Raw genomic sequence first — 11,072 nt, 5'->3', positions numbered from 1 at the left:
TGCAGTAATTCACATTTTTGGCATACTCCTGCCCTGGGAGGGTTTTGTTCTTGCCGTTGCCACAGTTTTTTTGCTTTTTACTGGCCAGTTATAGAAATCCAGAGGCATCTGCTGCAGTTCAGCCAATCAGAATTGGAATGTACTAAGGAAAAAAAAAAAAGTCTTCAGTGGATAGTGTATTTTTTGTATTTAATATCTGGCAGTAGAGAGACTTTGAGTAGCTTCTAGGCACGTACTAAAAGCTTGGAGATCATGATTTGCCCAACAGCTGTATGAACACATTGTTTAATTACACAACACTTGAAAGTAACACCATTGAAGGTATGTTTGCAGTGGTGGGGATTTAGTATCCCCGTGCTGTTTCTATTTGCAGCTTTTCATTGTGTTTTTTTGTTTTTGCTTGTAAAAGCTGTGGGACCAGAAGTTGGGGTGTGTTTACGCTCTCGAAGTCAGGGCACATGGAAATGCCACACAAAATGGAATCTGGATCAGGTGAATGTGTTTATAAAATAGTGCATTTATGGGGGGGAAAAGGGGGGACACCCCCTCGCCTCCCAAACAAACCCCAGAGAAACAAACCCCGATGGATTCCGAGGGACCCCGAGCCCCTGGAGACAGGAACTTCCAGCTTTGTGGTCATTGGGAGCGGGAAGTGCCGGCGGGGTTAAACCAGGCCGTGCTGCCAGCGCTGCCTGAGGCCTTCCAGTCTGACAGGGTCAGAAATCCCATGGTTTGGGGTGGTTTGCAGCTCTGTTGGACCTCATGAGGGATTCGGATGGTGCCTTGAGGAGGGGGCACCTGCCTCGAGCTGGGAAGAGGCGGATGGCCGAATCCTTGGAGCTCAGCCACCCCGGCAGTGCTGACAGTGCTCAGGTGATGGATCTGGGATGTCTTGTCCAAGTCTTTCAAGTCAGGGATACGAGGTAACCATGCAAAGAGGAAACAAACCCACTGCAGTTGTGCTGGTGCCGGGAGCTGAGGGCAGAGAACGGGTTCCAAGGCCTGTCTGCAAGTATCCAGTTTCTTTTCCTGCTTACTATGCAATGTAGAGCTTTGAACTTCTGCTTTTCCTTGGAGATACTGAGGAGCACTGTCCTTACTCAGTCCTTAGGACCTGAACCCTGTCCCCGTGTCCCTGGCCCTCAGTTAACAGGTAAGGACACCTATTTGCTGCTATGGACTCGACTCACCTTTCAGATTGTTCCTTTCTGTTTCCTGCCCCCGCCCCCTTTCTCCCGGATCACCAGACACAGTTTTACTACCAACACCTCCTTTTGGGATAGTTGTTTTTGCCTTGCTCCCCCCTGCCTACCTGCCAGAGTGCAGTTACTGTACATAACCCCCCTTTTAGTTGGATTATTTAAGAAGCTGCAGCACAAACAGAGATTCCTTGCTTTTTTTTCCCACTAAAATATTCCCTTTTACGCCGAATCTCGTTTCCTTCACTGCTGATAGCAGTTGTCTCTTTTCCAACCTGCACTCCTAAAACCACTGGCAGTTTCATGGGATGCCTGTTGTCTTTCCCTGGATATCGTTTCTTTTAACATGAGACTAACATTGGTGATTTTCAGTGTTAAACCTTCTTATTTCCCTGCTTCTCTTACAGTTTCCCCTTGCCAGGTTCAGTTTGCAGCCTGTAGGAAAATATCCAAATAAGTTTGGGGTTTTTTTGTTTTGTTTTGGTTTTTTTTTTCTGTTGTTGTTGTTGTTGGAAGAACCAATTCCCTAAATTGTTCATAGAGTAATGTATTTTTAGGGGAGATTAATTTTTTATAGCCACTAAACTATACTCATTATTTTTGTACATTTGCAACTTGGGACATTTTTCCGAGCCGTGTCGCGGAGGGAACACTTATTTTCATGGCTGTTTGACTACTTGGGAATGCTGTGGTTGTGTTGTGTGGAGGCACATCACCTCGATGTGCAGTGGAAGAGAGAGAAGGATGCAATAAAGATGAGTGAGGTTTCAATAAAAGGCCATTTCTGAAGGCAAAGAAAAAAAAATAGTATATTCCGAAAGCGACACTAACCTTTCCTCCTTTTAGAATCCTAAAATATATGGGAGAAAATACAGTGTAAAGTAAAAAAAAAAAAATGCAAGGAGAGAACCCTTACTGTGAGCTAACTGTGCCAATACCGCTTCAGTTTGTAGTCACTGATGGAGACTTTAGTTTTAAAGGAAAACAGCTTTTGATTTAAAAAAAAAAAAAAAAAAAAAGAAGCTGAATGTCTGAAAATCCGCACCGTGTTTATTTGAGAGTTGTAAATAATGTATACAGATGGTTGTATGTGATGGGACAAAATATTTAAATCCTAGGTTGGTTTTTTTTTTTTTTTCCAATAAGAAACCGAAGGCTGTTTATAAGAGAAAATAAATAGCTATGTTTGACCATGACTGTCTTTATTTCCTTCTTGGACTTGTTTCTAAAGGATCTCCTTCCTACTCTCAAATAGATTCATTTTTTTCCCCCTCTGTATATTGTGAACATCTGCCCATGACACACCCGAGGATGTCACCAGGTCACCGATGTCACTCGTGGTGCAGACTCTGCCCTTGGCCCTGCCCAGTAGCACAGGTGCCTTTTTATTTTGGGGAGCTCTTCTTTCTCCTCAGAGCCTCCCGTGACCCCAACAGCTGCAAGGCTCCAGATTTCCCACCTCCCATCCCCATCTGGCTCTGCCCCGTGGTAAGTCCCCTCTCATGTGTGCTTTGTGGAAATGGTGGTGAAAAACCTGGATTTTGCCACAGTTTTTCAGGACAGATCTTGGGTCAAGGCTGCCCCACTGCCTGTACCCAATCCGTAGATCTGAGGGGTTTTCCTTGTTTAACTCCATCCTCCAAGAATCAAAAGGGTCCTGTAGTGGGATGGTATTATGGGAAACATGGGTTTGTTGGTGGCTGTTTGGGGGGTTTAGGGTTTTTGTAGAATGTTAGAATTCCAGAATGGTTTGGGTTGGAAGGGACCTTCAAGATCACCTCATTCCAATCCCCTGCCATGGGCAGGGACACCTTCCACTAGCCCAGGTTGCTCCAAGCCCTGTCCAACCTGGCCCTGGATGCTGCCAGGGATGGGGCAGCCACAGCTTCTCTGGGCAACCTGTACCAGGGCCTCACTGCCCTCACAGGGAAGGGTTTCTTCCTGAAGTAAAAAATCCCTTCCTAAAGTAATTCCTCCCTAAACTCAAGAACTCTTTCTTAAACTTAATAATGTCTTCCTAGTTGTTTTCAGCAACAAGTGCCGGTGCTCTCCTTTTAAAAACCCAGCCACTTCTAAGGTATTCCTGGAGCATTTGTTACACAGGCCGTGGCGCGGCGGGGCAGCAGGTTCCTTTCCCTGCCTTCCCTGTTTGTTTTGCCCCGTGTGTCGGGACGAAAGGGAGCCGCTGAGAACGGGAGCAGCTCGTGACGGGAGTCATCGATGCGCTCCGCGTGCCGCTGCTCTTGCCTGGCTCGGTGGATGGGCGGGGGCGGGCGGGCGGGCGGGGTCGGCCGCGGCGCGCGCGCGTGACGTCACGGGCCGCCCCGGCGGGCCCGCCGCTGCCGCGCGCCAAATTTAAAGGCGCGCGCGCGCGGGCAGGCGCGGGCCGGTCTCGCGCCACCCCCCCCACCTCGCGCCCCCTCAGGCGGGTCTCGCGCTCACGCCCCCTCCCTTTCCCCTCCCCTCAGGTGCCCTCGCGCCCCCCTCGGGCCGCCATGGCCACCCCGCCCAAGCGCGGGCGGCGCGACCGCCGCGTCAAGAAGGTCGCCGTGGAGGGCAACATCGGTGAGTCGGGGCCGTCACCGCCTTCGCGGGGACCGGGGGGGGGGGGAGAAGGAGGGGAAGAGGTGGCTCTCGCGGCGCTCGGGGGGGTTCGGACATGGGTGGGGGCGGCACAGCTCTGCGGACCCCACGCTCGCCTCTCGCTCCCCTCTCTCCCTTCTGCCGGGGCTCTTCCCGCCCTGGCGGGGCGGCGGGGGTGCTTCCACAGGGTTTTCCTGGCCGTCTCCCCGCAAAAAAAACCCCGCTTTTGGTCAGGTCAGGAGGCACAAACAAGCCAATGCATGAGGTCGGAGACTTCACCACGACGCCGTATGAATTCTACGAAACTGACGCGATTTGCGATTTTATTTACAGTTCGTAACTCATTCACCTGTTTGGCGTTGACTTTTTTTTTTTTTTCCCGCACTTTTCCTGCTCGTGGCGTAAAACTCCCAGAGTCAGAGAATCTCCCGAGCGGGAAGGGTCCCACGGGCATCACCAAGTCCTGGCCCTGCGCGGGACACCCCCAAAATCCCACCAGAGAGCGTTTTCCAAACCCGTGTAGATGCAGATAGAGAACAACCCTGTTGCTCCATTAATTGTTGATCTGTGGAGCACGATGGGCTCTGCTTCGAGTCCAAAGTGCTCGGGCACGGGCGACTGATTTGCGGGGATGGAAAGCGGAGTTGTGCAGTGGTTAAATAACACCGCTGCGGGTGGTTTCTCACTGACAAATCTTCCTGAATGCTTTTCCTACAGCTGCAGGGAAATCCACCTTTGTGAATATTCTGAAGCAAGCCAATGAGGAGTGGGAAGTGGTTCCCGAGCCCATAGCTAGATGGTGCAATGTCCAGCAAAACTCTGGAAATGATTGTGAGGTAAAAGAGAAAAAAACCCCAAATGTTCCTCTAATTTCAGAAGTCCAGTATGTCCAATCGACTGCTTTTCTGATAGCAACACTTCTGCCGATTCCTTTCACAGTGTTTGAGTTCCTCTTTTCTAGTTTGTTTGGTGTATTATGGAATAAATGTTAATCAACATCAGGATGCAAGTTCTAAAAGCGCTAAAAGCCTTTTTTGCTGTATCAAAGCGAGGGATGGGAAAAAGTGAGGCAGAGTTACTTGTAGCAACTCTGAACTATCCAGGTGAGTGCAGAGGGTTGTTCCTGGCGTGTGAAGGTGTCCTCTGAAATATCTAGGAAATAATGAACCACTGCTAAATGGTTTACGGTGGTGTTTTTTCTCCCAGCTACCCGTAATTCCACTGGCAATCCAGCTGCTGCCTGGTGGCCACAGCCTGCTGTGCAAGTGGCTTTTGAGGGGCTTCCTTTTGATTTGGCAAAAATACAGTGTATTTTGGTAAAATGAGTGTCAGCTTAACGGGGATGTGTTGCTCCTGGCTTCTCCTCAGCTGCCTTCTCTCAGAGTTAGGCAACTCATTCTCTGCTTATTTCCCCTCTGAATCCAGGAGCTGAGCACGTCCCAGAAGAACGGTGGGAACGTGCTGCGGATGATGTACGAGAAGCCGGAGAGGTGGGCTTTCACCTTCCAGACCTACGCCTGCCTCAGCAGGATCCGGGCTCAGCTCAGCGCCCTCGAGGGCAAACTCCAGGACGTGGAGAATCCTGTGGTCTTCTTCGAGCGGTCTGTCTACAGCGACAGGTGTGTGGGGCCCGAGTCCTCAGGGGGAAGATGGCAGTTCTCCCGAGTAAAATCACAGGACAGTTGCGGTGGAAATGTGGCCTAGGTGGGTTTGGAACGTCTCCAGAGAGGGAGATAGAATCACAGAATCAGTTAGGTTGGAAAAGACGTCTGAGGTTATCAAGCCCAACCTATGACCCAGCACCATCTTGTCAGCTAGACCATGGCACTGAGTGCCACATCCAGTCTTTCCTTAAACACCTCCAGGGACAGTGACTGCACACCCTCCCTGGGCAGCCTGTTCCAGTGCTCTGCCGCCCTCCGTGGAAAGTTCTTCCTTATTTTTTATTTTATGGCCAATAAAAAATACACAACTAAATGCCCTGTACTGCATTTCTGGGTTCAGAAAGTGGGATTTGGTAACTGAATCCCGTCCCGTAGTTCTTAGGAGTTCCCTTTGCTCTAAGATACTGACAATAAACAGTGTACAAACCAGTTGTTTCGTGGGTTATTCCTGGGCACCTGAGCTGTAAATGTTCCTGGTCTGTGTGGACACAGTTACAGGAGGAGGATACCAGCTGTTTAATTCCACTCCAAGTGTACATCAGAGATGCTACAGATTTACTACTCAGCTTCTTCTCTAGTTGCTTCAGGCAAGCCAAGGATTCCTGTGTCCAAGCCACTTTGTGTTTCCATCGCTGTTTTGTGTTCCCAGGTACATCTTTGCAGCTAATTTATACGAGTCTGATTGCATGAACGAGACTGAGTGGACTATTTACCAAGACTGGCACAACTGGATGAATGAGCAGTTTGGTTCAAGGCTGGCGCTGGATGGGATCATTTATCTCAGAGCCACTCCTGAGGTGAGGGATACAAGTGTGTGACTGCACAGAGAACGAGAGTCCGTGTTCTGTGCCTTGCCCCTCAAGGGTAGAGTCCAGCTCAGGCTGCAGTATTGCCCTGAACACTGTAATACTTGAGCTGTGACTAAGTCTGGAGATACTTCAAAAAAAAAAGTTCTTTCCAGCGCAGCCTGTGTATTTTAAAATCGACTGTGATGAGAAAGATCCTCCAATTACAAAAAAGAACACGTGACAACAGCAAACCAGAAAACACCACTGGAACAAACCAAGCAACCCCAGGAAAGGACAAAATAGCTCTAGGAATAGCTATTTTGCAGGGAGTATAGCTGTACAGGGAAAAGAACAATTTAGGCTCTTTTAGTAATTAACCAGTCACAGCTGGCTTGGGGGGTGGGCTATGAAGCCCCTGCACCTGGGGCAGTGGAGCTAAGCCAGGTGAAAGCACCTCCTGTGTGTGAGGCCTTATGACTATGCTTTGATCTTTGGGCACCTGGTGTGTGTTTAAAAGGAGAGAACGGCATCATGAATATCTCTCTCGAGTATGAAACCTGCACGAACAGGAGAAAATGTGAGTTTAGAAGAGCTCTAATTAACCTACAGATCACGTCCATATTCCCTTGCTTCCAGTTTCCATGCTTTCAGCTTTGTTATGGTTGTAAACACTCCACAGTGTAGCACACTGGAGTAACTCTGAGGGTTTTTTTGTTTTTCTATTTAAGAAAAGAACATGTATTTAAATTACAAAGTACAACACTTAAACAGTTTTGGCTTGTTGTTGATGCTTTGGATGTGCTCAGGATGGGAACAAATGATTTACTGCATTGGAAAACAGTTCCTAAGAGCCAGAAATACACGGTGAGATTTGGAAATGCCTGTCTGTAATGTCAAATGGATATTTCTGTGCTCTTGGCAGGCAGTGCACCAGTTTATTTATTTTTATTATCTTTTGCCCTTAGAAATGCTTGAATAGGATTTTTGTGCGAGGAAGAGACGAGGAACAAGAAATCCCCATTGAGTATCTGGAGAAGCTTCACTACAAACACGAAAGTTGGCTCCAGCACAGGACACTGCGGTAGGGTTTGTTGAATGGTTCCTTAAGGATGGATAAATCTTTGTAAGGGTGTTCCATAACGCTTTTTCCACCAGTGAAACTCCAGCTTTTCTTATGGTTTGTAAAGCTAAACTCCAGGAACATTTCTATAATATTTCTGTCGGTGCTAATGTATCCCAGGGGCCACGCTGTAAATTCAGAACTCCTGGCTGTAATTTAGAGATGCAGTTCTTTTCGTGCGTTTCTCAACAATGGAAATGCTGGCAGGGACTTGGATGCTGTCTGCTCTATGTTCAGCTACTAATATTTGCTTTGTTCCTCTCCCAATACAGAACAGATTTTGACTATCTGCAGGAAATTCCAATTTTGACGCTAGATGTTAATGAAGATTTCAAAGGCAAAAAGGACAGATATGACCACATGATCGAAAAGGTAAAATTTCACAAATGGTTTAGGTTACTGTAATTACACTTCACTGTCCAAACATCCTTCTAAAATATTAGAGTCATGGAGTTACATGCAGGTAAGGAACAGTCTTGTGGCCTGCTGCAAAGCTTATTTTAAATCCAGGCCAAACCTTCAGCATTGAACTGCGCAGGTGTTTGGTATTTGAATCCCTTTGGGATTCCAGCAAGGACAACTTGCCTTTCATCTGAGCAGTTGCAATGACTTACAGACCTCAGCAGTGGGACACACGCCTTCTTCTGCTCTGTGGAAATAAACTGTTACCTCACAAGCAAAGCAGCTTGGTCCTTTGATCTCTGTTGATCCACCCCAAAGTGGAACTGTTCACCTGATTAAAACCAGTCTTCCTGGTCGGGCTTGTTAATCAATGGAATGACAGGACATGGCAGCTGTGGGGGGCACCTGCTTCCCACTGCACAGGATGAGATGAGGCTCGGGAGACTAAATACGGATTTTGGAGGAGTTTATTCTGGTGTAGCTGGCAGGTTATCTGGGAATAGCCTAAGCCCTGTGTGGGCCCTTTTTCTGGCGTTTCCGAAGTGGAGCTCCAGAACCGCTGCACTTGATGAGCTGTGCTTTGGGCTTTAGTGTGTGCTGATGTCCCACAGGCACACAGAGCCTGTGTGCTTCCTTACCTCATCCTGAAACTCTGCCTGGTGTGTTACTGCAGACAAGGTTCTCCAAGTGGGATTGCTGGGGCCACTCTCTAAAGTGGAGGGTGGCTTTCTAGTGATTCCTTTTAAATTGCAGTCTTGGCACAGTTATGTGTTCCCTTCTCTACAGGAAGGGATTTGACCTCTTTTTTTTATCCCACGTCCATGAGCCCTGACCTGGGAAAGGAAGGGTCACAGTTGGAGAGTGTGGTCCAAGATCTGTTTCCATTTCTCATCAGGAATTTGGACAAAACGTTTACAGATGGGCTCTGTGTAGGAGAGCCTCTGCTGAAAGAGTAACACTGGTTCTCTAGTAACTGGTCTATTCTTTTCCATGGAGAAGCCTGGCTGGAGTGGGCAGAAAGGAGAATGCCTCCAGTTCAGGCTGTATCACACAGCCTAGTTGCTAGGATGCTCCTGACACTTAAAGGCAGCAGCTGTGAGCCTGGTGTTGATCTGCAGTATTGTTTTTTTCCCAAGCACTGTGGTTTCAGAAGATATTGCTTTATTATTTCTTTGCCAGCCTCATTCCAGGGAACATCCTGATTAGGTGCCCTGAGTTGTTCCCTGGCATTAAATCCCAACGGTGTCCTGGCAGTGGGCGTAACTCGGTGGTTTCCAGATGACAGCTCTTTTGAGGTGGTCATTATCCTCCTCGTGTTTGGGCTACACCTGCTTTTAAAGTAACTCCTTTGTCACTGTGGGCTGCAGTTCAGGACCGTGGGAGGAGTGAGCATCATTGCAGTGTGTCTCTCCCTGCACCTGCTAAATTACAGGTACTGTGTCTGGGAATGTTCTTGATGGACAGGTAATGGCATGGCCAAGCCCAAGATCCTTTTTCCCTGTTTCTTTAGGTTGTGGTAAAGCATAAAGCAGTGGAGAGAGGTAAACAGAGTTGCTGTCTATTTCTGTTGATACACACTTAGTGTGATTGACAATATTTGTTTCTTTTTGCAGGTCAAAGAATTTTTGAGCACATTGTAATCCTCTTTGGAGTGCAGACAGAGCCAAACCATTCCAGACATCTGTGCGATCAAAGTCTCAAGTGCAGCTTCTGCTTTTATAGAGGGCCTCTGGAGAGGCAGGACTCAATCCTGGTGATTTGACTGTGAGGAACAAATAAACTTTGTGAATAGGGAAATTACTAAATAAATCACTATGTCTGTTCAGTATTGTGTTAAGTAACACACACAGATTCTGAAGAGACAAGGATTCTGAGCGTTCCCAAATATTGCACCAGTTTTTGATCAGACTGTTGAGTTCTGGAGTATTTTATAGATTTTTTTAAATTAATTTTTTATCCAGTTGCTATTTAATTTTTGAGAAGGTAGTGGTTTTTTAGGTCTCTTCGATGTTTTTTAGCAGTATTGATTAGTAATGGATGTCTCGTTCTGAGGAAGGAAAAAATGAAAACCATTTTTGCTGCTAAGGGAATTGCAATGTAACCTGGAGTTTTATATTTTAAGGTACCAAAAAATGTCATCTGATGATTTTGGTAGATGAAGTTCTTCACAGAATACATGAATTAAATGCAAATAAGGCTGACATTCTGTAGCTGTCAAATGAGATTTTATATTTGTTTTCAATATGCACTGCCAACTAGGATATTCAGAAGCTTTCCATTCTCTAGCATGTTTGGTTTTTGGGTTTTTTTTACCCTTTTTTTAAAGCTTTTATTAAAACAGAGCTGTTTTTGCTGTTGGTAAGTCCTCTTCTCCTGGAGAGGAATATGTTTGCTTGCTGGGTACCGTAATAGGAAGAAGAACATTTTCCAAATGGCCTCCATCTGTAAATGATGCATTTAGAAACCATCCCATGATCGCATTTGGGATGTCAGAGGTGGCTTCCTGCCTTTGTTCCAGCTGCTCCACGTGTTCCCTGGGCCTTCTGGGTGCTTATACCAGATCCTGCACTATTTGAAGTAGGCTGTCCTGTCTCAACTGCTTCGAGTCAGAAGGGGACACCTGTGTGGAGCGGCTGCTGCTCCTTCTTGTATTGACTGAGCCTCTTGTTGCAGGTGCAGAAAACACAGACTTGTCAGGGTGCACATCTCAAGAGCTGGGTTTTTATGAGCTGCTTTGTTCTGCTTTAAAAGTTTCTGAGTGCACAGTTGGCTTTTGAAGGCAAAAATTGTATTGCAAAGCATTTTATTGTCTACCTTGGTGCTGCTGTTACCTGCTCGTTGGAGATGAGATTTCTTCCTTTGTGGCTGCAATTGTGCTGGCATTCTCTAACCATTGGCTGAAAAATAAAAGTGGTTGGAAAGACTTTCTCAGTGCCTAATACTGTTGGGTCTCTTGTCTCATGAAAGAAGTAATATTGTGGATTGCTGGTACGTAATAACTGGTACAATGGATGACCTGAAGGTTGTGGATTCTTGGTGAATTTGGTGTAAAAAGTTATCTAAGGTTTCTGAGAAACTGACTGGCTTCAATTTTATTTTTTTTTCATGTGTGGGAAATGAACTTATGGGATAGAGACACAGGATTGCATAAACTGCATCATATGTGTAACAGTGCTCAGTACAAGTGTGTTGTATAACATTCATGTTGTAGTGGAAAGTAGAAGGAGTCTGGCAGAAAATCTTGTGTGAGGCTTGATGGTTGCCCAGTGAAAGGAAAGATTTTAAGATCTTTGCTCCAGAAAGGAAGTGAAGTGGA

The 11,072-nt window shown here is 46.7% G+C and overlaps 1 protein-coding gene across 1 annotated transcript; it reads left to right on the top strand.

The window, feature by feature from the left end:
* Nucleotides 1–3,648: 3,648 nt before the first annotated feature.
* DCK (deoxycytidine kinase) lies at nt 3,649–10,679 on the top strand. Its single transcript, XM_032685626.1, has 7 exons — nt 3,649–3,764; nt 4,500–4,618; nt 5,208–5,401; nt 6,096–6,243; nt 7,200–7,315; nt 7,627–7,726; nt 9,370–10,679. The coding sequence occupies exons 1-7, from the start codon at nt 3,695–3,697 to the stop codon at nt 9,394–9,396; spliced, it is 774 nt and encodes a 257-aa protein (XP_032541517.1). The 5' UTR covers nt 3,649–3,694; the 3' UTR covers nt 9,397–10,679.
* The last annotated feature ends 393 nt before the right edge of the window (nt 10,680–11,072 follow it).

This window comes from Chiroxiphia lanceolata, chromosome 4 (genome assembly GCF_009829145.1).
Source record: "Chiroxiphia lanceolata isolate bChiLan1 chromosome 4, bChiLan1.pri, whole genome shotgun sequence".
Lineage (NCBI taxonomy): Eukaryota > Metazoa > Chordata > Aves > Passeriformes > Pipridae > Chiroxiphia > Chiroxiphia lanceolata.
Note: the sequence above shows the minus strand (reverse complement) of the source record. Positions and strands in the feature narration are given on the sequence as shown.